Consider the following 27,961-nt stretch of genomic DNA (forward strand, 5'->3'; position numbering starts at 1 on the left):
TTCATCTGTCACCAATTGAATGTCCACCCAACTGCAAGACCAATCATACAGCGCACTCGCAGATCAGCACTCCACCACGCCAAGATAGTGACGGAAGAAGTGGGAAACCTTCTAGAGGCAAGAGCTATCAGAGAGGTGCACTATCCCAAGTGGATATCCAACACAGTAGTGGTGCCAAAGAAGAATGAAAAATGGCGGGTCTGTGTGGACTACAAAACAGTCAACAAGGCATGCCCAAAGAACAGCTTTCCTCTACCACGGATAGACCAATTGGTAGATCTGACGGCAAGACACAACCGTCTTAGCTTTCTTGACGCATACAGAGGTTACCATCAGATCACTATGTATGTGCCAGACCAGGAGATTACATCTTTTACAACGCCAAGAGGACTATATTGTTACAAGGTTATGCCCTTTGGCCTTAAGAACGCTGGGGCAACATTCCAACAGATGGTTACCAAGATGTTCGAACCATTGTTAGGCAGAACAATGGAAGCTTACATCGACGACATGGTGGTCAAGAGCAAGGATAAGAATGACTACCTCAGGGCCCTAGGTGAGATGTTTCAGATCTTGAAGAAGCACAAGCGACGCCTTAATGCATCCAAGTGTGCGTTCAGCGTAGGATCTGGCAAGTTCCTAGGCTTCCTGGTAACCAACCGAGGTATAGAGGCAGACCCTTCTCAGATCAAAGCAATTCAAGATCTGGAGAGGCCCAACTCAGTAAAAGAAGTACGGCATCTCACCGGTATGGCAGCCGCGCTCAACCAATTCATCAGTCGGTCGTCAGACAGATGTTAACCATTTTTTCAAGCATTAAAGGCCAAGTTTGAATGGGATGAAGAATGCGACCGCGCCCTAGAAAGTTTGAAAGAATACATGTCTTCTCCGCCGTTGCTAGTGACCCCAATATCTGGAGAAGAACTATTCTTGTACCTAGCCGTTTCACAGCATGCAATCAGTGCAATGTTGGTCCGAACAAAAGGAATCCAACATATGCTCATCTTTTATGTCAGCAAGACATTGTTGGGCGCGGAAACCAGATACTTACCATTGGAAAAATTGGCCTTAGTCTTGATGATGGCACCAAGGAAATTATCGCATTACTTCCACACCCACACAATAATCGTCCTCACAGCTTTTCCATTAAAAGCTTTGTTTGAGAGAGCAAACTTTTCTGGACGAGTCTTGAAGTGGGCAGTCGAGTTGGGACAGTTCGACATCAAGTTCCAACCCAGAACTGCAATAAAAGCCCAAGCCTTGGCAGACTTTGTCGCAAAATTCACCCCAGGAAGTCATCATATCTGCCCAGTCGACCTGACTGATACAACCGAACTAGGGTTGGAAGTTGACGCTGGAATAGCGCAACCCCTAGTACAGGATACCCAGTCAGATCTTAAGGCTGACCAAAGTAAAGTAAGGGAGGAAAAAGCAAACCATGCTACACCAAGCCAAGACTGACCAACAAATAAAGACTTGGTACAATCAGATAGCGAGGGGCAAACAGCAAACATGGACCTTGAAGAAAACACCAGCAACACTCTTGATCCCAAGGCATCATCTGATCCCTCCACTTGCTGGAAACTGTTCGTTGGAGAGATGTGGAAGCTCTTCGTGGATGGAGCGTCCAACAGGCACGGTGCAGGACTAAGCATAGTCCTCATCTCACCAGATGGCCTAGTGGTAGAGCAAGCAGTCAACCTTGGCTTCATAGCATCAAACAACGAAGCGGAATATAAAGCGCTTCTGACAGGCTTAAAATCAGCATCCTACATGAAGGCCACCGAGCTAATGGTTTACAGTGACTCGCAGCTGGTGGTGAACCAAATTTCAGGTGACTACGAGGCAAAGGATGACAGGATGGCCAAGTACCAAGAGTTAGTCAGAAAAGAGATCAAGAAATTTGAAGTAGTGCGGATAGAGCAGATCGGCAGGGAAGAAAACGGTAGAGCGAACGAACTAGTAGACTTTGCTTCAATGGCAGATACCTCTATCCCTCATCCATTGCTAATTGACTACCTACTAAGACCAAGCATTGAAGAACCCGAAGTAGAAGAGGTATGTTGTGCCAAACTAGGCCCTTCATGGATGGATCTCATCATACTGTTCCCAAAAGACAGCATCTTACCGGAAGAAAAGAAAGAGGCCAACAAAATAAGAGCAAAGTCACAGCACTTTTGGCTCTCTCCATCAATGGCAATGTACAAGAAATCCTTCACAGGACCTTACCTAAAGTGTGTTCACCTCAGCAAAGTGGAAGCATTTCTATTCGAAATTCACGAAGGCATATGCGGAAGCCACCAAGGGGGGAGATCATTGGCTTACAGAGCAATTTCGCAGGGATATTGGTGGCCTAACATGCAAGCAGATTCGGAGAAGTATGTCAAGAAGTGCGAGAAATGTCAGAAGTTCGCACACCAAATACATCAGCCAGCCAGAGAGCTTCTACCTTTAACTAGTCCATGGCCCTTCGCAATGTGGGACTTGGACATAGTAGGACCACTTCCGACAGCACCCGGCAACAGAAAGTTCTTCCTCGCAGCAACAGACTACTTCACAAAGTGGGTGGAGGCAGAAGCATTGGCATCAATCAAGGAGAAAGATGTGAAGAAGTTCGTCTGGCAAAATATCATCACTCGGTTCGACATACCCAAAGCGCTAATATCAGACAACAGCACTCAGTTCGACAGCAAAATCTTTAGAGCCTTTTGTGAAGAGTACAAGATAAAATTCTACAACTCTACACCGGCATACCCCCAAGCAAATGGCCAGGCAGAAGCATCAAACAAAATTATTTTGGATGGATTGAAGAAAATGTTAGAGAAAGCAAAAGGAAAGTGGGCTGAGAAGCTTCCTCGTGTTTTATGGGCTTATCGTACCACACCTCGACGATCAACAGGAGAAACACCATTCTCCTTAGCCTACGGCATGAAAGCAGTAATTCCACTGGAAGTTGGCCTCCCCACCATTTGAAGCGAAAATTTTGATCCAAACTTAAATGAAGAAGCCATCACATTAGAGCTCGACTTTGCAGAAGAAAGAAGAGAAAGAACACTAGTTCACATCGCCTCAAGGCAATACAACAAGACCGTACATCCAAGGCAATTCAAGATCGGAGATTGGGTACTACGCAAAGTAATGGGAAACACCCTGATACCTGGAGATGGCAAGTTAGGGCCCAATTGGGAAGGACCTTACAAAGTGGTTGGATTTGCTGGTAAAGGGGCACACCACTTAGAAGACGAAGACGGCAAAGCCATTCCCAGGCTATGGAACACTGTCAATCTCAAACTAGTTTATTTTTAGCTTTTCTTTCTCAATAAAATAAGTAGTTTCTTTTCAGTATAGTTGTTTCCTTCTGTAAAAGATTGTTTTAGTGCGTTAAGCGCACTGAAAGCATAGTTGGCTGGAATAACCAACTTTGCCCTTTCTTCAGCTACGATTAGGATCAGTACTGAAGAAGTTGGCTAGAAAAACCAACACCCCTCCTAAGCCCAAGATAAGGATCCAAGCTGCAAAACGTTTGGTCGAAATAACCAAACATTTTACTTTAGGTTGGCAAGAAAAACCAACTTAGAAGTTGGCTGAAAAAACTAACAACCCTCCTAAGCCTAGGATAAGGATCCAGGCTGCAGGACGTTTGGTCGAAATAACCAAACACTCTACTTTAGGTTGGCAGAAATAACCAACTTAGAGGTTGGCTGGAATAACCAACACCTCTCCTAAGCCTAGGATAAGGATCCAGGCTGCAGGATGTTTGGTAGGAATAGCCAAACACTTCACTCTAGGTTGGCAGAAATAACCAACTTAGAGGTTGGCTGGAAAAACCAATACTTAGTACTCTTCAATCGAAGTAATGATCTAGGCTGAAGAGTGGTTGGCTGGAAAAACAAACACTTATTGTTCTTTAGCTGAGATAAGGATCTAGACTGAAGAAATTGGCTGAAAATACCAACACTTATTGTTCTTCAGCCGAGATAAGGATCTAGGCTGAAGAAGTTGGCTGGAAAAACCAACACTTAGTACTCTTCAGCCGAAGTAAGGATCTAGGCTGAAGAGTGGTTGGCTGGAAAAACCAACGCTTATTGTTCTTTAGCCGAGATAAGGATCAAGGCTAAAGAGGTTAACAGGCAGGTATGTCCAGTCAGATTGCAAAGCTAAAACCGAGATATTTATCTCAGCTGGCAAACGTTATACTACATTCTGAATACTTTTGAAAAGTAAAGGCAAGCATAAGAGTAAACCGAAACAACAGTTCCAACAAAAGAAGATTTCATTAAAGATTCAAATCAAGAACAAAAGGAGGGCCTCAGCCCGGTTGCAACTTCTTTCCAAAATAGCAAAACAAAGAAGAAAGTACAAAGTCAAGAAAACAGGTCATCAAGATCCGCATCCAGTTCAACTCAGAGCCCGGTTTCAGCCGGTAGCTCGGTTGTCAAGTCTTCAATCAGTGGCTCCACCCGAACTGGCTGGATGGCAGAATCATCAACGACCGGGGCATTATTAGGCACTGCCTCTTCATCATCATCCTCAGATTCAAGGAATTTTTGTTGAATGGCGGCTGCATACTCCGCCATACAGCTCGGTATGAAGTACGATGGAGGGTTCAGGAAAACCTCAGTCTCTGGACCATGACCGAGCTGTTCCACCACTGCCTTCCACTCGCACTTAAAAAATAGATCCTTGGCGGCTTTGCACTGCAGAATGTAGGCTGCTTCACCTTCTTTGAAGCCACTGCCTTCTGCATCACCAATCTTCTTCTCAAGGTCAGTTATCTCGGTCGTCTTCTTTTCTTCAATGCTGGCAAGCTCACGTAGGTGTAGTCTTTCAGCTCGATCAAAGCTTTTTGCTTCTCCACTTCGGCTATGTTAACTACACCGGTGAGGCGTACGACTTCAGATTCAAGCTCGGCCATTTTCTGTTTGGCTTCGTTTAGCTTGGCCATCTTCTGTTTAGCCTCTGCCAAGGCTTGCCTTGTTGTTTTGCGTAGCTCTAGCACACGCTTATGAGCAATCTGGTTCTTCTGCATGGCCTGCATAAATATGGTAAGCAAATTGGAGTAAAAACCGAGCTAACAGTTGCACAAAAAAAAGGAAGATAAAGGAAAGAATACTCACTAGCACCATTGATTTAGTGGTCGAACGAATAGCTTTTAGCTCGGTTAAGTGGGCATGATGATCCATATCAGGGGGCAGACACACGCTCTTAGCCAGATTGAAGGCCAACATGTAATCTTTGTCTGCCACCACTGAATCTGTGTCTCGGATGGCTCAATTCTGGTACGATAATTTCGGTGCCCAATCAGAAGAGTTAGCTCGGTCCGAGCTCTCAGGTTGCGGGCTTGGAACTGCGGTTAGAGGAAGCACGGTTTCATCCTCATCGATAAGGCGTGGCTCGGGTGTAGAAATCCGAGCACGCTTACTTGCCCGAGATATTGAAGGCTGATGGGTTGGCAGGGCTACCACGGCCTCTTATGTTTGGCCGGTCGGTGGTACCTCAAGCTGGTTTGTTTCGGTCTAAAGGGCTCTTACGGCTCTCTTCTTGGCCATTTCTTGTTTAGCAATTAGTCGGATTAGGTTGATTTCAGGCAAGGATGGGTCCAATTCATGAGAGGCTTCCAACAAAAAATCAGTCACCTTGGTCTTCCGTTTACTACTGTGTCTATACGTCGGTTCAAATTCCAGTAGCTCGACCCAACTTCTATTGGGATATCGCAGCGCGGCGCGAAGTGTGTTTAAGTTGGGATAACTGTACTGGGACTTGAGAAAGTTCAAATCTGCAAGAAGTAAAAAGGAGAACAGTCAGTGCGGTTCAACTTATGAAAACCAAGGTAAAAGAAAGCATAAAATTGAGCCGAGGTAATTGTACCGGTAACTCCTTTGTCCTAGTTTATTCAGTCGCCTGGGATTTGGGCCTCACGATCTTCAAAATTCCCAGAAACTCAAAAAAAATCATCGTCATTAACATCCTTATCCGGGGTATCTTTTATTATCTTTTCACGACGGTGCCTTATTCTTAAATAGTAAACCCACCCATCTTCATTTGATCCTATGGAGTATTGGAGAAAGAGCTCGGCTAAACCGAGGTTAAGGCCAGCCCAGCGATTTAGCTCGACGATGCCATTTATTATGCAGTATGAATTTGTGAAAAGTTGGGTTGGGCAGAGATTGGTTTGTTTGAGGAACTCGCAAAGGAGGGGTTGTACAGGGAATCTTAGTCCGGTTTCTATAATGGAAAGAAGTGTAAAGGGAACAAAGCCAGGGTTTCCCCAGGGTACGGTATCTAGTTCGGCTAGAGTGAGATGAACATCATCAGGGATATGGTAATCCCTTCGAAACTCGGCCATAGCACCTGGTGAGTTCACCAAAAACCTATATTTCCTCATAAAGGGTTTAAATTATGTATAAGTTAGCCTGGAGTATTAGCTCGGCGCCAAGCAGATAATGGATATCTTGGCTGGACGTGCAAAGGAGTGACTGGGCAACCTAGTCAGAGTTTGCAAAGTAAAAAAGAACGGTGTTAAGCACAGATCATGGGACCGTGCTACAAGAAATATAGGCAAGATAAATGAAGTCCTAGCTCGGTTTACATGATCTTAGCTCGGTTTAAGCAAAGGGCTTTAGCCCGGTCGAGCCATTGGGGCAGCAATCTTAGTTCGGTGTGAACTAAGGGAGCTGGTTTAGCCCCAAGATTTAGCTCGATTGATGGTTGAGGCTTTCTAGTGCGGCATTGTGCAAACCTAATCTAATTCGCTAGCTCGGCTAAGTAAAGCAAAAGGTTCTTAGACCTACTTGAAACAACAAGTATTCATGAAATCTTAGCTCGGTTGTTCAGTTTTGCTAAGGCTTGCACCTATTACAAACTACTTCCTAGTCCGGTTGGAGTATGATTTCAGATCTAAGACGTCACAGTTCAGTTTTCTTGCAAAATTAGTAGTGATGGGTATCATTCAAGTTGTTCTTACTCGTTTCAGATAAAAACTATTTTCAAAAAGTGTTGTGGGAAAACGCATATAGTACATGTAAACTATTCAAACGGAAAGCAAAAAGGGATTAAGTTACTAACAGATTGAAGAAGGAAGGATGTAGGTCTGAGACCACGAAGGAGATGTTGAAAATGTAAGTTTCGCAGGTGCAAGAGTGGCAGCAATGGAGGTTCGAGCAAGAAAAAGAGAAGATGAATAGTGCTAGTGAAACGGTTTGTAGTATAAAGATTTGTTTTGTAAAAATGGAAGGAAAAAAATAAAGTAATTTGGGTGAAGCATTTTATTTTTAGATAATTTTTAGGGCATGTGAAATGAACTCTAACATTCATCATTATCATAGCACTATAACATTTCCTAGTTTCCTTAGCAACGAATATATTCGTATGAAAATCTGCTAAGTGAATATTTTTCTTTAGTTTTGGGGATAACTAATTTTATTAACACATCAAAATTAAAAATAACCAGTAGTGGTAGTAAAAGCTGCCCTTCAAGTCAAATAAAGTAAAAGTAGAAGTGGAAGCAAATTTTTTTTGAAACAAATGCAGGATCTATTGATTTTACTACAATATTGTAAAGAAAGTAAAACACACACACATTGTCCAAGAATGCAAAACTCAAAATCAGAGAATGGCTCATATCAGTGAGAGAAAGCGAGAATCCGACAAAGACAGAAAAAACAAAAGATAAAGACTAAAACAGCGTATCTTTAGGGTCGCTTGTGCACTCTACAGTGGATTAGTGAGAAAAAGCTCCAGATCGGTGCTTGAGCTGCGTGATTGACGCTCTACGGTGGCTGGTGGAGCTGGGGATGAGGTCCAGGTGTGGCGACGGCGGCAGGAATTGGCTCTCTCGAAAAGATATAGATAGAGGGAAAGAGAGAGCAGAAAAGGGTAAATTACAAACACATTGCTTGATATTTATTTAAATTATAAATTATTTTTGTAATTTTAAAAATTATATTATGCTTTTAAAATTTTTAATTTTATAACAAGTATGTCTTTTTGTTCATAAATCATCAACTTAATTAACAATTTTTACTAATATTAAAATTTTATTTCAATTAATAATTTATATAATTTTGTTATTGTACAGGTGAACAGTTAAAAATTTCACTTTTTCAATTAATTTTGTTAAATAAAAATTTCTGACAGGAAAATATTTGTAATTTTTTAAACCACAAGAAGTAATTTGTATTTTAAGTAAATTTCAAAAATTATATTTGTAATTTATCCAAAAAAATAAAAAAATTACAAATCAAGTCAATTTTTTAAAAATAATTACACATGCATGAAAAAAAATTTGATTTAATAATTTAAATTTATAGATTTTACCATTAATCTGTATTTTTTTTTTTTTTGATAAATTATATTTTGTTCGTTTTATGTTTAGCTACTTTCCCATTTTGGTTCTTAAAAAATTTTTTTTTTTTTTTTATGTCGTTTTGATCCTTCATATTTCAAGTTTTTTCCCTCTTACACCTAAAATTAACTTCCATTCAAAATTAGATAGAAAATATCACGATAATTGTTACATGAAATAAAAAATATTATATTCAAATTTAAATTTGTGTCAAATGTGTGAGTTGTATATAATAAAATATTTTTATACCATGTGATTGTCAATGTATCATTTTTATCCAATTTTTAACAAAAATTTGTTTTAGGAGTTACCTAGAAAAAACTTGGAAAAAAAAAAAAGTTAAAGAAAAAGTAAACTATAAAAACTAAAGTGAAAAAGTGACTTATAAAATGAGCCAAGTGTAATTTATTCTTTTTTTTCATCTTTCAACTGATATGCTATTTCCCCCAAAAAAATTATGGTTTAGGGGTGGGCAGATTGGGTATGGGTGGGTCTATGTTAAGGGACATCAAGGATGAGTGCCCTGGAAACCACCAATGAAAGGGTGGTTTAAGGTGAATTCTGACGCTGCTGTCTTTGGGGACCAAAAGGCGATTGGTGTTGGGATTATTATTCGCGACATCAACGGGGAAGTGGTTGCTTCCTGAAAAGATTGAAACTTGGGTTGAGGCAGATTGTACTGAACCTTTTGCTGCTTTAAACGTTACGAATTTTGCTAACAGCAATGCTAAGTATCATGAAAAGTCTTTCATGAAAATAATTATGAAAGATTTATGACTTTTAGATTACACTTAGAATAAAACACCACACATTAATCAAGGTAATCTAAAGATCACAAATTTTTCATGATCATTTTCATGAAAAAATTTTCATGATTCCTAACATTTTTCTTTTGCTAGTGAAGTCAGGATTCGGGATGCTCACTTTGAGGGTGACTCATTCAGTTCACTGCAACTAATTTAGTGATTTTTTTTTAAAAAAAAAAATTTAACAATATTATTAATTGGATCAAATTGATACAAAATTTAAAATTAAAAATCAAAATTGAGTTAATTGAAAGTGTAAGAACCAAAATGACACAAAAGATAAGGGATCACTGGTGTAATTTGTCTTTTTTTTTTTTTTTTGGTACAATGGAAGTCTATATAAAAATATTGAAGAAAGTTACATTATTAGAGACCAGTATGAGAGTCATGCTCCTTCTAATCTGATATCCCAAATTAAAAATACAAAACAATTCTTGAATCGTCTACCAGTGCCGAGAATGAAAGAGCCTGCGATTTCAATTATATATTAAAAAAAAAAAATCGTAAGGGTAATGCATAATAAGGATATATTTTAAGTAACAGTTCATTTACTTGTATATAAGAGCACAGCATCAATCTCACCAAAGCAATTTTTCTGCTGATTTGCGGAGTAAAGTCGTCAAATCCCTTCTGCGTCAAGCTCCCTAGTGCTTGTGATATTTTAAAACTTGCTGCTGGGCTTCGTCGCCACATGTAGCCAGCCTTTAAAGGCTCAACATTGAATCTAAAATAATAAAACAGTGTTCATCTATCTTCTACTGTTTTTTTTTTTTTTTTCAAATGCTATAATTATTAGTTGTTTCAGAATATAACTAGTTGGACTCCACGCGCGCATGGGGTCGCGTTGCAGTTACAATACTTATTAAAGAAATTTCTGTATGTACAAGATGAGTTCTTTTTTTTAAACCAAACCAAACCAAACCGGTCTTAAGTCCCATCAAATGGGGTCGGCTATATGAATCCTTCTTCTCTACGCGGCCCTATCAAAAGCCATTTCATTAGTCAAATTAAGTAGATTCCTATCTCTATTTATAACGCTAGTCAACGTTAATCTAGACCTATCCCGTCCCCTAACACTTGTATCTACCGTTACAGTATCGCATCTCTTCACTATTGCCTCTGTTGGTCTCCGTTGAGTATGACCAAACCATCTCAAACGATTCTCTCTCAACTTATCTTCTATCGGTGCTACTCCTACCCATTTCAAGTTCTTTTTAAAATAAAAAAAAAAAAAAAAAAAAAAAAAAAAAAATCTTGTACTAACAAAAAATTTATTAATAAGATGAGTACAAACTGGGGAGAGAAATACAATCAGTTGAAAACAAGCACGAAACTGCACATTTCCAATACAAAACAATCACATAACTATAAAACACTAAAATATGAAAACATTATGTATCATTACGTACTTGCTAGCAAGATAGTTATATACCAACATATAAGACAAAAGGCAAACAAAAGAAAAACACAACTCAATTGACCAATAAATCAAATAAATTAAACAAGGAAATAAGATGAGCCTGCACTCATATCTTTGTTGATATCATCTCCTCCTTTGATTTTTCTCTAGGGGTCATATAGCCTCACCTTTGCCATTCTCTAGACTGCATATTAGTTGATCTCCTCTTCAATTTCTTCCACTCTCCTAGTGCTTATTATTCTTTCTTATTCAGCCAATAACTTACCATAATGATAAAAATCACTTTTGTGGTTAGTGCCTTTCTACTAGTTTTGGAGATCATTCCATTCATTTAACCAATAAACTATATCAGGGAGGACCTTAAAAGCACTTTGGATATAGGCATTAATATAGTGACGTGAGAGAATAGAAACTCAATTTAGCTTACAGATTTATGTAGTTATGTTTGGTTTAGTTATAAGTTTTACTACAATTGTTCACAAGTACTGTATTAATACTCTCTTAAATAACAAAGGAATAACATGATTACGCTTCTGTATGTTTATTATTATTATTATTATTATTATTATTATTATTATTTATTTTGTTTCTAATTATTGTTATTATTATTACTATTTTTGGGGCTGACAAGGGTCCCATAGAATTTCGCATTGTGTTTTTTTTTTTTTTGGGTTTTTTTTTTTTTTTTTGGGGGGGGGGTGTGTGTCTTAATTTTTATATCGAATAGCGGTAACATATACAATGAGGTGCCATTTAACATACCAAATAATATTAGGACTGGAAATGAAGGGGAGGGGGGGGGGGGTGTCTTAATTTTTATATCGAATAGCGGTAACATATACAATGAGGTGCCATTTAACATACCAAATAATATTAGGACTGGAAATGAAGTACAAAATACACAGATCAATTTAATTGTGTCGACAGTCACTATAGCAGCCATCAAAATATGTTCTCAATTGGCCCAATGCAAACACAAGATTCTGGAAAATGTAATTGAAGTTGGAGAAGCATACCAGATTGGCAACATTGCCAACACATTCTCCCTTTGCAGTAACATCCCCAATGTTTTCTCCTTTGGCAAAGGCTTTGTATATTGGAGTGCGGGTTGAGGTTGATGTGACAGCACCAACATTCTGCAAGTGAAACAATATGAAAGTAAAGCAATAAAGCTAATTCATCACATAGATCAGACGGAATTTATAAAATGGGAAGAAAATGAGAGACACAGAGAGGGGTTGAACCTTGGCCACATTGGTAGCACAAGCTAAAGGCAGAAAAAGGTGTGGCACAACTGCAGTAGCCAACTCTACCCCAGCACTCAACTCCATTAGAAGATCACTCGCAAAACGAAGCTGAAGGGAATCACGATTTTCAGCAAAGATTACTTGTAAGAAATCAAAACTAAGTTCAGTGAAAATCAACCACAAGAATAACTATGATTGAGAGCAATTCTACCTACTTCAAATCATAATCAAATTTTTTTCCCTTGCTGAGAAAAAAGCAGTTTTCCAACCCAACCTGCACCATCCTATAAATAAAGCATATGATGTATTTAACAAAATCATATTTAATACCTCTGATAAGGAAGCTTCAAACTCCAAAGGAAGCATGTAAAGCCACAACGCTAGATACAGTAAAAGTATCATGATTCATAAGGCAGTAAAGTCTTTTAATCAAATTAACAATAGACTTGAAATTTTATTGTTGGGTTTTCATGCTTAAAGAATTTAATCACCAATGAGCCTAATATATATTTTTTAAAATTTAATTTGCCAATGTAGATTATAGATCAAATTTAGACAAATTGCTATTAAAATCTTCCACAACCTCTGCTTTGTTTGCAGTTATTCTGCTTAGGAGGTTTTTTTTTTTTTTCCCTAATAAAAGTTGGTTTGGAATATGTCCCATGTACTATCTTGTGAGAGATTTGGAAGCCAACCAAAAAACAAATTAGAGAGAGAGAGAGTGTTCAAGTTTTGATGAAAATTTTCAAAGATAAGAAGGAAAAAAACTAAGTGGAATGTGCTTATATTTTTGGGTGAATAACATATCAGCGGGTATTTTGGAAAAAAAAAAAACTCAAATTAATGATTAACTTTATAGATTTTAATTATTAAGGACATAAACTTTTTCATGTGTTAGTAATTAATTTTTGAAAGTGCGACTGATTTGTATTTTCCCCTGTATTTTTTAGCCAGAAGGTAAAACCAAGTAAATATTGTTTGGTTGGGTTTTGTCTTCATTTGTTTTCATACCAGTTACACAAGGAGAGCAGTATAACAACTCAGATAATATTTGAAATATTTAAGTTAGTTCCAGCCTACCTATAGGAGAATAATTTTAACTGCAAATAATCTACAATCAACCTAAAATAACTCTTGGTTTAAAACCTTTGTTGGTAGTTGTTTAGCTGGCCTTTTGTTTAATTTCCTCTGTTCAAAAAAAAAAGAAAAAAGAACCTAAAATAACTCTCTCAAATTTTGAATTCCCAAAATATCAAACAGGAAAAAACAAAACCTTAAATAAAACCCTTGAGCTCAAGGATTATTAGACCTAATTTACAATTAAGTGCTTTGTATGGGCTAACAATCTGAAGATCTCCAAAGCTGATGATAACAGCATTGAAATTCCACATGATTGAGTCCAACCAGAAAAATAGAACTATGTAGAAGGTAAAGAAGTCTTGAGAAACTGATGTTACCATCTCATGCAATTAATAGTGCTTTCCAAAAAGAGATGTCAAATCCCAAGCAACAAAGTGTTTTCAAACATGAACGAGTTATCCAAATGTGAACTATATAAACATTAGCATACCTTGAGAATCCAATTGATAGCTACAGCACCAAGAGTGGCTCTGTGTTTGGAGACTCCAGCTGAACCCAACAGTGTCTGTGATGTGAAAACACCCATGGCTCCACCAAAGAAGTGCTAAATGTTTTAATCATTATTACAGCATTTAGTAACATCAAGACAACACAAGGCTCTCACGCAGAAAATAAAAGACAACATAGGACTATCAATATGAATCAAATTATCATACTAAACCACACAAAGGTTGCATTTGGAATCGAAAATCACAAAATTTCATTTAATTGTCTTGAGTTAGTTTCCTTCGTATTAAAGATTAAGTCATTTGTTGCCTTCCACAATGTCTATAATGAAAACATTATACAGGTTTATTTTTGAGTTTTCAATTTCAATTCTATATTACTCGTTTAAAGGTCTAGATATGTTTTTATGCATTTACTTGTTTATTTAGGGGTTTAGGCATTTTGTCAAGCAGGTGGTGTGCCTAATTTGTCTATGCACTAACAGGTACCCATGAAAACAGAGACATACCAATCAGATGTCAATATATCCATATTTAGTAGGAAAAGGAGTAGACAAGTTCTAAATTACATACCAGATTATGGATTTGGGGTAGTAATCTATGAACCGAGAAACAAGAAGTTGAACCAAGACAAGAAACGAAACAGAACAAAGAGTATACACACATATCTATACATATATAGAGATGGCTTTGTGCACTAACTAACCGACTCTCTTTTGCAACACATTAGAAATCTTTCCAGCAGTTGAGCAAGTAAAGAAATTAGCTGAAGTTTTGGCAGTTGCAGAGGCGATATTGCTTGAATGCTAGCAATTGTTATCCGAGCGGTGCACCGAACAAATGAATCTTCTAGGAGAAATCAATTTCCACCGCTTCGCAGGTTCAGTGCAGGAAGGAATCAGGAATTTGTAGGAGGAATGGTGGAATTTGTTTTGTTCTGCGGTCGTGTGTGTGGCTAAGTGGAAGGCCATGTAGCTAGCCCAAATCTGCTTTACAAACCAAATAAGCACCAGAAGCACCAGAGCAACACCAAGAAGCCCAACGTTACACCATGCGTTACACACTCTTACGTTCTTTTTATATAGGTTATAGATAATAGATAGGAATACAGCAAAATTATGTTGAATTGGAGTGAAGCAAAATTTTGGTGAATATATATATATATATATATATCAGGTTTTCATTGGGTAATTATTTGAATAAAGGAAATGTTCTTTCTCATCTAACTTGCATTTTTAGAAACTCTGTTAGCTACAAGGAATTTTTTTTTTATTTTTTTTATTTCTTCTTTTCAATCTCAAAGGAACAGCTTGACAAACATGTAGTTGGTGATAGAATAAGATTTTTCATGTTTCGCATAATATTTAAAAGTGAGGTTTTTTTTTTTTTAATATGCATAAATCTTTGGTTTCTTCTTTTTTTAAAGTTTTTCTTTTGGGTAGTATTTTTTTTTTTTTTTTTTTTTGAAACTCTAGTTTTTGTCTTGGAGTTTTCGGGGCTTTTCTTTCTAAGCAGATTTTGAAGAACTTCTTTCTTATCTCGCTTCTTTAGATTACTTGATTTCTTATTATCTCTCCTCATTTAATATTTTGGTACTTTCTAATCGTTTAATATTTTAGCTGAGGAAAATAGTTATAGATGGCTGGGACAGGCCATTTAAGGGTTTTGGGGTTGGATTTAAGGTTTATAAGGGCTATATGTTTGGTTGGACAAGTGACGGAATCAGCTAACAGCACTGTAGAACAGGGAAACAATTAAGCAAGAAAATATGGAAAGAGGGAAAAAAAAAGAAAGGAGGCCTAGGAAATCAGACTAAGGTTCTTAGGAAAGCTCACTTGTAAAAAGATGCAACACACATCCACCAAAAATAGGCAGCAAAAATATTTCTTCATGGATTGATCAAAAGAAGCCAAATATGTATATACAGGAGAGTGAGTTTGGAGGCCAATCAAACTTGGTGGCTTAGAAAAAATTCAGACATGGGTTGTATTGACTCTCTAATGTTTGAACCCAAGCGAGTTTTATTCAAACTAAATCAATCAGCTCACAAAGAAAAAAGCCATCTTTGCAGCCCAAAAAAATTCAAGAAGAACGCAAAAACAATACTCCCTCCGTCCCATAATATTAGTCCCTTTTGGGGAATTCAACTTTTTTTGATAGTACAATTATTGTACTTTAAAAAAGTTGATTTTTCAAAATTATCCTTTGATAGTACATTTTTTTGGGAATATCAATGTTATAATTGTACTTTTTATATTATTTATGAATTTAAAAGAAGGGTAAAATAGGAAATTTATATTATTTTTGTACTTGATTTTTGAAGAGGGACTAATATTTTGGGACAATAAAAAATGGAATAAGGGACTAATATTATGGGACGGAGGGAGTAATATAGTCTAATTTAAAACTCTTAATTTTCCTTTGCAAGACCTAAGCTACAGTCCTGTCAAATGTTTGCTCTTGACTCTGTTTTCACCAATCTGCTGTACACAAGAAATGTTTTTTTCAAGTTGTCTTTTTGATTTCGTGGCCTTATTTTATTGATGCTGTGTTGTTTTTTTTTTTTTTTTTCTTTTTCTTTTCGTCTTTTTTTTTTTTTTTTTTTTTTCCTTTTGGGTTATGCATATTAAGCTTACTTTTTTTTTTTCCCCTGCTGTTTGGTTATGCCATTTCTTGTTTGTGTTTCTAGGTTTGTTTTTTCAATTAATTTAAGGAAGTTGCTAATTTGATTCTCTTGTCTTTGTGTGTGTGTTCTTTGTATATTTGTTTTCTTGTTTGCCATTTCTTGTTTGCTGAGTTGTTTTTTTCAAGTTGGTTCAGGCATATTATCAAACATATGGTGAACAATATATGGAAGTCAAAACATCTCAATCTCTTAGTCAAAGATATTTGCAAACACATGGTGACAAAGCATCTCATACCAAAAAAAAAAAAAAAACAGAGCAACAATAAAATAACGCCATGGAATCTCATAAAAAAACAACACAGCATCAATAAAGTAAGGCCCTGAATGTATAATAACATTAAATAAACGTAGGCGTAAGACAGGAACACCCAGAGAGAGAGAGAGTGAGAAAGAAGAACATACCGGTTATTTTGTTTGCTACAGATACAAATAGGACCGACATCAGCAGCAGAAAGTATATATATAATCCTATTTCTCCTTATCAGTTCATAGTCGGTTTGTTTTTGTTGTGTCTTGCTTTCCCAAGAGGTAGAATCAAGCAGGTGAGTCATCACCATCAAGCAGCTGAATCATTCTGAGTACCATCCGCAACCAAAAACCAGCAGGCGAAATGGACGACCAAAAATAAAAAACCAAACCGACTCACCGAAGCATCAACAATCGAGCCAGGACAAATGAGGGACTTTAGGCCCCGTGGGATTGATAGTGAGGGGATTAATAGTGAGGGGATTGTTAGTGAAGGTCGTTTGTTTTCAGAGATAGAATGAAGGGGATTGATAGTGAGGGGATTAATAATGAGGGGATTGTTAGTGAGGGGATTGATAGTGAGGGGATTAGTAGTGAGGGGATTGATAGTGAGGGGATTAGTAGTGAGGAATTGTTAAATTATTTTTATATAAAATAATAAAATAAATAAAAAAATATAAAAAATTAAAAATTATATTTTAAAAAAATTTCCAATATATAAAAAAATAAAAAAATTTCTAATCCCCTCACTATTTTTCTAATACCATCTCTACCTCCTCACTATGAATCCTCTTCCCAAGGGTATTAGTAATACCAAGGTATTAGTAGTACCCTCCCTATCTCTCAAAACAAACAAGGTATTAGTAATACCAAGGTATTAGTTAGTCCCAAGGTATTAATAGTCCCTAGCCTATCTCTCAAAACAAACACCCCATATACTAATCCCAATATACTAATAATCCTAATCTCCTTACTATAACCAAAACAAACGGGGCCTTAAGGCGTTAGATTCAAAAGGAGCTGCCTGCTTCCCTTAAATAGTCACTTTTCCTATATTTTGAGATGGCACTTTTTTTAACACTTTCCGTTGTACCAAAAAAAAAAAAAAAAAAAAAAAAAAAAAAAAAAAAAAGATCGCATTTTCTAACTGTTTTGCTGACTTTAATTTCAAGAACTAATTTATGAGATGTACAAAAACTAAAATAATTCAAGTTTATACGAGGATAAAAATTATAAGTAATAAGAAAAAGAGTAATCCTATGTTTATTATCTATTTTAATTATATATATTTACTATTTGATGTGGCATACTCTATTATCATTACTACAATAACTCTAGCATACACACAACTGGTATCTAAGAATTTTGGAATGTATCATATCTATAACATACATATAAAAGAGTGAAAGCAAGGAGGTTGAATCTAAGGCATCAAATTTTTATTTTTGCCCTTTGTCCTGATAGATAATGGCAATCTCACCTCTGTTGCCCATATATAAAAGGGAACCGGGGTCTCTGATGTGCTTAGGCGCACAGTAGGGTTGCTGTGAGTCAATACGGCACCGTATTGAGATTGGTTGAGTCGTTTTGCACGCACAAGGGCAACATAAGGTTAACTTTATTTGTTTATTTTTGTGTAGTTAATTAAAATCACTTATGTATGATATTAATAAAAATTAATGGATTGGATTGGTTTAGTTTTTTTTACAAAAATGATTTGGACCCCCAATTTTTCAAACCCCCATGACCCCCAGTGTTTTCTTATTGGCTGAAAATTTTTTTTTTTTTTTTTTTTTCCTATCTGCCAATCACAATGCCCCATGTGGACTGGGGGTGCTGGGGGTCACCCCCCACTGGGGGTCCCCAGCACGGTTGGTTTTTTTTATAATGCTCCGTTTGTTTGGACAAAAAATATTTTTTATACTTTTTGGTATTTAGTACAATCAAAAACAAAAATATTTTTCATGATCAATAAAAAACAAACCTATTTAGGTGAAAAATATTTTTCACTTTTAAAAGGCAGATAACATTTTTACGAATTAAAATATTACTAATGTCACCACACCACCACCACTTTCACCTCTACCACCACACTATTATCACCACGGTCACCACCACCATTACTGTCGCCATCACTGTCACCGTCGCCCCACCTCCATCTCCACCTTTGTTCCACCACCACTATCACCAAATATAGAAAAATATTTTCTTCAAAAAATATTTTCTAAAAAAAAAATATAATTTTAAGATCCAAAACTGAACCAAAATATTGAAAAGACCAAACCAATTCAACCAATAGATTTTAATTGGGTTCTGTTTAAGTGTGCAATCCCCTTAAGGTTGCACACCATATGCAACCCAATTGTTAGCCGTTAGATTATAATAATTGATCAAGACCATTGAATTGTTTAATCGTGAAAAAATTGAAACCGGGGCAACCGGTTAATGCTTGTATTTGCATGATTGCATCCCACTCACTCTTTGTATTTCGTCTCTATCTCTCTCTGTTCTCCTCTCTGTGTAAAGTTGAGTCAGTGTAACCCTTGATTTCCATTAACAGGGAGAAGATGAAGCTCTGTAGGGAACAGAATAACAGGCGATTTCCAATAACAAAGGAACTACAAGGCTGTGTTGGTTCCGTTGCTGAAGTGAAGCCCTTCTCTCCAACTAGATATGAGGTATGGAGTTGTCTCCCTCTCTCTGTCTCCCTCTCTGTTTCTCTGGCCTCTTCACCTCAGCTATTGTCCCTCAACTAAACCCCCATCCTAACTTCAACCGCTCTACGCTTCGCTCAAACGGAAACCCCTCCATTGGCAACTAACATTTCTCTTTCTCAAGTGAGTTTTTGTGTTTGCACAAATAACTAAACCGTGTGAAAATGTCATGTTTGTGTTTGTGTTAACATTTTTCGGTCATCAAGTAATTGTTTGTACTAATGTCATGTGCAGTATGGCCCCAGCGGAAGTTAAAAGGGAAGGTGATGATTATGGCATTCCAAATGAAGCAGATGACATTCGTTTGATGAATGAAAGTTGGGCGGAACCTTATCATGGTTGCGAAGCTGGTCCGAGCAATGAAGAAGCAACCAACATGAACGTTGAAAATGGCGGAGCCGATGTGAAAAAAGAAATGGTTGATGATTCTCCTCGCAAGGACATGGTTGGTGATGTTGAACGTGCTATTATGGAACATAAATTTGATTCGGTCGAAGATGGAGAAGCTTTCTACAATGTGTATGCTAAAGCCAAGGGATTTAGTATACGAAAATCCAGATTTAACACAAATAAAGAGAGAAAGGTCTTTAGTAGGTTGTGGTTGTGTTCAAGGGAAGGTCAGTGATTACCAAAATACTTGGACCGTGTTACTGAGAAGAGTAGAGCTCCCAAGGCACTAACAAGAGTAGGTTGCAAAGCCCAATTTCGCATACGGCACGATGCAGATGCTGGTGAAGGGGAAAAGTATGTTGTGACTTACTTCGTCGCAGGCCACAACCATGAATTGGCGGAACAACACTGTGTGATGTATCTGAGGTCACATCGCAGTTTAAATAGCGCTAACAAAGCTCAAGCAATGGCTATGCGCAACGTCGGTGTAAAGACTAGCCAAATCATGGACTATATGGTAAATCAATCCGGGTCTTATGAGAATGTTGGTTTCATCCGTACGGATCTACACAACCATATTCAAGCCGAACGTAGAGCAAAAGTTGAGGATGGTGATGCGCAGGGTGCGTTGGTTTACCTATGTGCAAAACTTGATGTTGATGCACGTTTTTTTTACAAGTATGATGTGTGTAACGATAACAAGTTACAAAATCTGTTCTGGGCAGATTCGAAATCGCGGGGCGACTACGCAAAGTTTGGTGATGTGCTGATATTTGACTCAACTTACAGAACCAATGCATACAAGAAACCTTTTGTCATGTTGGCTGGTGTGACTAGCCACTTCAGGACCACGATATTTGCATGTGTTTTGCTACTAATGAGACAATGAAGACATACACATGGGTTTTTGGAAACATTTATAGAGGCGATGGGAAATAAAGCACTTGTGTCCGTACTGACAGATGGGGATAAGGCGATGCGAGAGGAAATCAGAAAAGTATTTCTAGATGCAAGACTTCGATTATGTAATTGGCATCTTGGGAAAAATGTTGTTTCAAATGTTCACATAAGTGGCTTTGCACATGCTTTCAAGCAGTGCATGGACACGGAAACGGATGAGACAAAGTTTGAGCATGGCTGGACGACAATGGTTGAAAAATTTGGACTTCAAACGAACAGTTGGGTGTTAGAGACATATGAGAAGCGTCATATGTGGGTTGAGGCATATATGCGTGGACATTTCTTTGCTGGGATGAAGAGCACTTAGCGCTCGGAGTGTATGAATGCTTATTTCAATCCCTTCCTCCAACACAAATTAAAGCTATATGAATTTGTTAGGCACTATGATCGGGCTCTTGCAAGGATAAGGTATAAGAGGCTGGAGATGATGCTGAAACAAATAACACTTTTCCGGTATTGATTACTCCATTGCGAGATATAGAGAGACATGGAGCTGAGCTATTCACCCGAAATATATTTAGAATGTTCCATGATGAAATCTTAGAAGAGGGGAAGTTGACTGTCAATGACGTGTTCTCTTTGCCGAATGGTCAGAAATGCTACTATATTCATAAGTACAAAGTGAAGGATAGATCATGGATAGTAACACACAGTCCAGTGGATGCTGCAATGAGATGTTCTTGCATGAGGTTTGAGTCATTGGGGCTACCTTGCTGTCACATGATATGTGTTATGAAAGCCAAAAATTTAACGCAAATTCCCCCAACTTGTGTGTTGCATAGATGGTCAAGGGCTGCAAGCAAGGATAGCCAGCAATGGCCTCAACCCTCAATTGATAGCACTACAACACAGACGGCCTGGTATGAGATATTGAGTTCTTCCTACAATGAAATGTATTTCTATGCCTCGCAATCAACGGAAGGTTTCAAAGAGGCTAGGGATGCATGTCTTTCGATGACGAGCCAGATGAAGGAGTTATATGAGAGGAATCTGAACGATGGAAATGTAGACAAAGGGAAACATTCATCCCCTAGACAATTTGGAGTAGAAGATCCTGATGTTGTGAAGACAAAAGGGAACCCGGGACGGGCCTCGTCCAACTGTCGAGGACCAAGAAAATATGGGAATTGCAAATGCACTGGGCACACAAAGCAAACACATCCTAAGGTTCGATTTAGCCGAACAGTGGGTAGTAACTCAGATGCAGATACAACCCACATAACTGACCGTGAGTACAATGCGGAGTCATTGCCCGTTCGCTGCAAAACTGGGTTGGTGGATCCTAGTACACCGCACATTAAGCAACGACGACTATTTTTTGATGCTTTTCCTGATTCCAAGCAGCCTGTGGGCCAATACGGTAGTGTTGAAGCAGCTGTGTGCAAAAATGATTCGACCAGAATTGATGAAGTGAATCAAGTAATTGTATAATTTGTATGATTTACTTATTCCCTTAATTTATTAGGTAAACAGTACTAGCTATTGGAAACACATGTAAATAATGTATGTAGTTTTCATTTTGCACGGATTGTTGTACGTAACGTGTAAATAATTGGTTACGTACAATGCCAAGATATGGCACAACGTTACTTATGTACAAGGCCACGAGTTGTAAATTTCCCATATTGTTTAGAGTGATGTTGTCATTTGTGTTTGCAGTGACTTGTCATTTTGAAAACTAATTGAAGGTGAGATATATATGGGTTGTCTGTGTATTGTTTTGGGTAGGAAATTGGCTTATGTCTGTATTCCAATATTCCTTTGTGGGTTGCTTGTTTTTGTTCCATATTTGGTTGGATCTAACTAAAGGGTTTTTTGCGGTGTGGTTTATCAACTAACGATGTGTTTGGCTTCGTATTGATTTGTAATGACTTGTTTCGGTAAATTAGTATTATATTTCGAGTAAAATACGAATTTCGTCCATGTGGGTTTGCAAAATTACATCCCAGCACATGCATTTTGTATATAATCCAAGTGGCAGTTAATTTTGGGTGTTACTTGGAGAAAGTAACCCAACGAACTCGTTACTTTATCTCCATGCCGATTGTTATATGAATTACGAGTTACGAACAAGAGTTGTGAAATTATTTCATGTTAACTATGAAAGTGATGGGTTTATTTTGTTAGTAAAATTATGGTGGGCCTATATCGACAGCAACGAAGTAGTAATTTAAAGTTGACAAGTTAAAGAAGAAAATCAAGCAATTGTGGTATTGGTTCGAATGCCTCAAAAGGATGAAGACTTCTTTCGATGAATTGATGGTAACAAAGTAGAAAGTAACAAAGTACAAAATAGAAAGTAAAAAGTAAGTTATTGTGTTGTTGTGTTGTTTGTAACAAATTAGAAAGTAGAAGGGAAAAAACTACTCAGAAGTTACAATGTAGAAAGTAAGTTGTTGTGTTGTTGTTCATGTCCTCTCTCTGTGCAAACATTCTGTCCTTTATAGCTATTATTTCCCACGACCCCATGATCTACTGATTCTGCAACTGCTTCTGCACAACTTCTGTAACTGCACGGTCATTTCCGTATCTTGAAACCACATAAAACCTTCACTTGTACCTGTCGAAGTGCATATAATTGAAGTTGCCACCTGTGCCCAAGTCCTTTTAGCCTTTCCTCGACAAATACAAACTACCAATTCGTTCATGTTTCCTCTTGGAGACTGGCCACTAAATCCATGAGCACTGCCAATAACTGCTCCAGCGTGTAAGTCAGGTGGCATGCAAGATTCAATGTTAGTTGATAACCCTTGTCTTCAGGTGGACTTGCCATGTGTCCACAATTGAATGGAGCAGCTGTTGGCAGGATGTGGGAAAAATAGGTGCAAAGAGGAATTTTTTAAAAATAACCAATCATAATTTAGCTAAAAATATGAGTGAACTTTGTTTAAAAGAAAAGTAGTTTCCATTTTTTTTATTATAAACCCGAGATGTATATTTTGTTTTTGAAATAAATAAGTTGTGTATTTTGGTTACATAAAATGTAGGACAACAATTGTGTTTAAGTCATTACAATACAGAAAAAGGTTATTTCAAATATTAACAAGTTTACCGACATTGAATATATTTTGATTAAATTACAGGGACAATTCAATATTTGGCAGAGTTTGATGATTCAAAGTCAGGGGCAATAACAGTGAGTGGCCAAGTGTTATGGTTCAGTGGCCCAGTTTGCAAGGATTGTAGTTGTGTTTAGTGGACAATATTCTGACGATTTTTGTCTCATAATGATGAGAGACATGCCCCACAATGGTGAAAAGGAAGGTCGACAGAAAAGAGTCAATATTTGGCAGAGGGGACTTGAAGATTTGAAGTCAGGGGGCAGTTACAATGGCAGTTATGGTGTAAACGTGTGGGATCATGCAATGATGGGCCACAAAAATAGTATACGGATATCAAAACCAACGATCTCCCTTCTAGGCTTTCCAAGTATACTAAACCTCCACTTCTATCTGTCGATCTCCCTTTTCTTGTGTTTATTTCATGGCCACTAACTGTTTGAAACTTCTGTCGACAGAGCAAGGCTCCTGCTTTGTCTCATGCTTCCTCTTGAAAATGTGCCCACTAACTCATAATGATGAGGGACATGCCCCACAATGGTGATAAGGAAGGTCGACAGGGAAGAGTCAATATTTGGCAGAGGGAACTTGAAGATTTGAAGTCAAGGGACAATTACAGTGGCAGTTATGGTGTAGACGTGTGGGATCATGCAATGATGGGCCACAAAAACGGTATACGAATATCGAAACCAACGATCTCCCTTCTAGTCTTTCCAAGTATACTAAACCTCCACTTCTATCTGTTGATCTCCCTTTTCTTGTGTTTATTTCATGGCCACCAACTGTTTGAAACTTCTGTCGACAGAGCAAGGCTCCTGCTTTGTCTCATGCTTCCTCCTGAAAGTGTGCCCACTAACTCCATAACTGGTGCTAAAAACTTCCCCCATCACTTCTAGGCGACCCACATGCAGAGAGCCCACTTTTAACTGGTGGCTATTTCTTCAGACTTCGCCACATGTCCTCGATTAAGTGGGCCATCTGTCGATAGAGACTGGCAAAACTTGGTGCAAACAATGGCCCACTTATTCAAGTTAAATATCATATGAATTAACCTTGCAGAAGTGATTGAGACTCCCTCCAATTACCACCTGCACCATCACCCCACCCCTTCCCACACACACACGTGGGGGCTGGTGTTTGGAGGTGAAGGAAAAAAAAAAAAAACTGGCCAATCAGAGAGAGAGGGGGTCATGGGGGTGCCCCCCTTGTGGGGGTCCAAGTCATATGATATTTAACTTCAACAAGGGGCCATTGTTTGGGCCCAATAGCAAATTTGTTAACACGGGCCCAAAACAAACGAAAACTACAGCCCAATATAAGAGCATTTAAATATATTGGCCCCATCATAAGCTATAAAATACCCACCTTTTCAACTTCAAACCACTTCATTTCCCTCTGATTCAAACTCCTCAGACTGTACTCCTTCTTCTCAAGCATCGCCGGTCAAAACCACAGAACCACAAAACCCTAAGCCATGGTGCCGAAAAAATCTCAACCATCTCCACCTGAGGAAAACAATGAAGACCTACTCCATTTCCCAGACCCTATCAGAGCACGTATCGCTCCTTTAAAATTTGGTGCAACCCTATTGCCCAGCACAAGCTCTGTTGCTAAGGCTACTCTAGGCCCTACCTTCGTGTCTTACTTCCCAGACGAGCTAGCTCCATACTATCTCCTTGGTAATGGTGAGAATCTTCTTCTCAACCAACCTGGACTTAAGTGGACTAACTGGAATGTCAGCAAAAACCCACTCAGATCGTGGAGGTTACCAGACTCTATTTGGCGAAGCTGGGCCAGGAGAATTGAAGGTCACGACGCTGAAGTATGGAAGCACTGGGGCATTAGTGAAGCAATTAGACTGTCGACTAAAAATTATAACATGGACAAAGGGCTGATTGCTGCTGCTGCATGCTTTTGGTTGCAATCTTGTAACTCCCTACTCCTCAATTTTGGTATGATTTCCCCTACCATCTTAGATGTAGCTCACTTGACTGGTCTCCCAATCTTGGGCAATCCAATTCATGCTCTTCTTAAGCCTCCAAAAGTGACCTTTACTTTAAACACTGACATGTGCTATACAGATTTCGCCAAAAAATACAAAGGTGAGCCTAGTTCCCCTGTCCAGGACAAAGAAAGAACTGCTTTTTACTTACTTTGGCTTTGTGAGTTTGTTTTTTGTGTCCTTGGGTACAAGATCACGAAGGAATAGCTCCCCCTTGCCTTGTGTATGTAAGATGGCCAACTTATGGCTTTAGCCCCTTATCTTCTTGCCACCCTTTACAAGGCCCTATTTTCCTTTGTCGACAAGAAGATTTCTGGCAACTGCGATGGCCCCTTCTGGCTCTTCTAGGCCTGGTTGTATGCCTATTTCCCTGAGGCACAACCCCCACCAACTAACACCTTGAAACCAGTTTTCCACTCCTATCCTGAGCAATTGCTCACTTATAACAACCAACCCATCCTCACTTTCAGAAATCATCTTACCATGTTTTACAACCTTCATTCGAAGAGACCTTCCAACTTGTACATGCCATTTCAAAACTTTCAATTCTCCTCCAGTAGACTTCGCTTCCTCTTCATAGACCCTTCTGATTTACACAATGAGCAAGTCCAAGAACAAAATGAGACTTGGAGACACATTCTCACCTCTAGACATGTCTTGGTTGGCTGTTCCATATCCTCCACCAAGATGTCCAACTGCAGTTTTGAGACATACTATCCCAATCAATGGTCTAGGCAATTAGGTCTTTTCCAGGGTATCCCTATCCTTGTTTCCACCCAACCATCCATGAGGAGATTGGGTCCAGAATCTACTTCAAAGATCTTAGGCAAGCTGAATCCATTCTGACAGAGAACACCAAACTTTTCCAAGATTTTGGCCCCTTCTTCTTCAAACCTGCTTCGGACTGCTCCACTGCTTTTGACCATTGGTGAGGACTTATGACTGCCATTATTTTCTGCAAGCCACTTGAAACCTGCCTTTACGATACTTGTATTCATAATCAGGGCCCCATATCCTCGCCTTCCAAGCTTAAGGCTACAGGTATCCTTCCTTCATATACTTCATATCCCTGACTGTGTCATGCATTTTTTTTTTTTTTTTCTGTACAACACTAACTTGTTTGACCTTTGATAGCCAAAATTGGGCCTGCTGCTGAACCATTGGTTAGGGACCAACATAAAGGCAAGGCTCCAATGGATCCAACTACTTAGACAAACACCCCCTCAGTTCCGAAATTAATGGCAGACTCTTTCACAGCCTCGCAGACACAAGCACAGAGAGGAACTACCACCCGTACCCCTGCCGAGACAGAGGTCACGGCGAAGAAGAGAGAAGAGCCTTCCACTGCTCCTGCTCTAAGTACAGACCTAAGTGATTGGGATATCCCTCTTAGCCAAATGGTTGGCCAAACAACATCAAATCCTTCAGGGCAGCTCTACCAAGTATGCCTTCACTTTACATATTTACATCATCTCAATTTCCATTCACGCCCGACTGATCACTTACTTTTGTGCAGAGAAAAAGAAGGAGATTACTCCTTACTGCTGCTGATGTTGAGGATCCTTCCACTTCTCCTCAACACATTCATCCAATTCCTAGTCCCATCAACAATGTACCCAGAGAACCCACTGTACAACCAACTCCTCCACCACCACTTGAAGCATCTCAACAAACTTCCTTACAACATGCTTCACAGTCTTCGCCACAGCAATCTACACAATCTGCATCACAAAATCCTCCCACTTCTCCTCAATACATTGATCCAATTCTTAGTCCCATCACCAATGTACCCAGAGAACCCACTGTAGAACCAACTCCACTACCACCCCAAGCATCTCAACAAACTTCCTTACAACCTCCTTCACAGTCTTCGCCACAGCAATCTACACAATCTGCATCACACAATCCTTCACAACTAGAACCTCCTCTTATTGCTCCCAGGGATGTCACAGTTGGGGCTATCCTGATGGAGGTTGATTACCCAGGGGGCACTGAGCCTATTATTGTCCCTTCTATCTTTAGTCCTCAACCATCACCATCCAACCCCTCCAATTCCCAAACTTCAAACAAAGAATCAGAGAGGATTGATTTTGACATTTCAATCAACAGCCAATCCTCTCCAACAGATGACAATACAAAATCCCTCAACCAGAAGTTCGCAACAACCAAGGTAAATAGAAATACAAATGTGATTGTTCGTTTGAAAAAAAAAACTTCTCTTTAAGTAACTTGTATTGTTCTCCAATTTATAGGGATGGACATAATACACGACTCATCTCCACGACCAATGTCTGAGAAAGAACTTGAAGGTCCTCATGACTTTCCCCTGTTAGCAGAACCAGAAAAAGAGCCTGAGGGCACTGATGCTGCCATTTCATCAGTACCCGAAACAACTCCTCCTGCTACCACAACCACAGCCGAACAAGGCCAACCGTCTGCGCGCACGTTATCAGGACAGATACTACCATTTCCAACCTCATCCTATTTACTCTTTATTACTT

The 27,961-nt window shown here is 38.6% G+C and overlaps 1 protein-coding gene and 1 long non-coding RNA gene across 19 annotated transcripts; both read right to left on the reverse strand.

The window, feature by feature from the left end:
* Positions 1–4,255: 4,255 nt before the first annotated feature.
* Positions 4,256–8,141, reverse strand: LOC114321193 (uncharacterized). Its single transcript, XR_014365106.1, has 2 exons — positions 5,118–8,141; positions 4,256–5,032 (listed from the first exon to the last, which is right to left on the reverse strand). It is a non-coding gene; the product is annotated as an uncharacterized LOC114321193 (long non-coding RNA).
* Positions 8,142–9,441: 1,300 nt separating this feature from the next.
* On the reverse strand, positions 9,442–16,782 carry LOC114321191 (protein root UVB sensitive 6). Of its 18 annotated transcripts, none has more exons than XR_014365113.1 (7): positions 16,492–16,779; positions 13,388–13,501; positions 12,033–12,101; positions 11,815–11,925; positions 11,587–11,706; positions 9,733–9,874; positions 9,442–9,618 (listed from the first exon to the last, which is right to left on the reverse strand). XR_014365113.1 is itself a non-coding variant. In XM_082921955.1 (6 exons), exons 2-6 carry the CDS (start codon positions 14,067–14,069, stop codon positions 9,565–9,567), a joined length of 492 nt encoding a protein of 163 aa, XP_082778081.1. In that variant the 5' UTR covers positions 14,070–14,389; positions 16,492–16,713; the 3' UTR covers positions 9,442–9,564. The 18 variants fall into 18 exon arrangements, 7 of the variants coding, with proteins under 7 accessions (XP_082778081.1, XP_082778083.1, XP_082778082.1 ...); XR_014365115.1 differs by having other exon boundaries at positions 12,029–12,101; XR_014365110.1 differs by lacking the exon at positions 12,033–12,101 and adding an exon at positions 14,110–14,389 and having other exon boundaries at positions 16,492–16,744.
* Between the last annotated feature and the right edge of the window lie 11,179 nt (positions 16,783–27,961).

Source organism: Camellia sinensis, chromosome 3, assembly GCF_055761805.1.
Source record: "Camellia sinensis isolate YWXY chromosome 3, ASM5576180v1, whole genome shotgun sequence".
Classification (NCBI taxonomy): Eukaryota; Viridiplantae; Streptophyta; class Magnoliopsida; order Ericales; family Theaceae; genus Camellia; species Camellia sinensis.

Excerpts from the sequence above, each read along its gene's own strand:
- LOC114321191 (XM_028268341.2), bottom strand. The coding sequence starts at position 14,069 with ATGTGTGTATACTCTTTGTTCTGTTTCGTTTCTTGTCTTGGTTCAACT. Across the intron at positions 13,502-13,976 it reads TACCCCAAATCCATAATCTG|CACTTCTTTGGTGGAGCCAT; the intron begins GTATGTAATTTA and ends TAAAACATTTAG. Across the intron at positions 11,926-13,387 it reads CTATCAATTGGATTCTCAAG|CTTCGTTTTGCGAGTGATCT; the intron begins GTATGCTAATGT and ends GATTCCCTTCAG.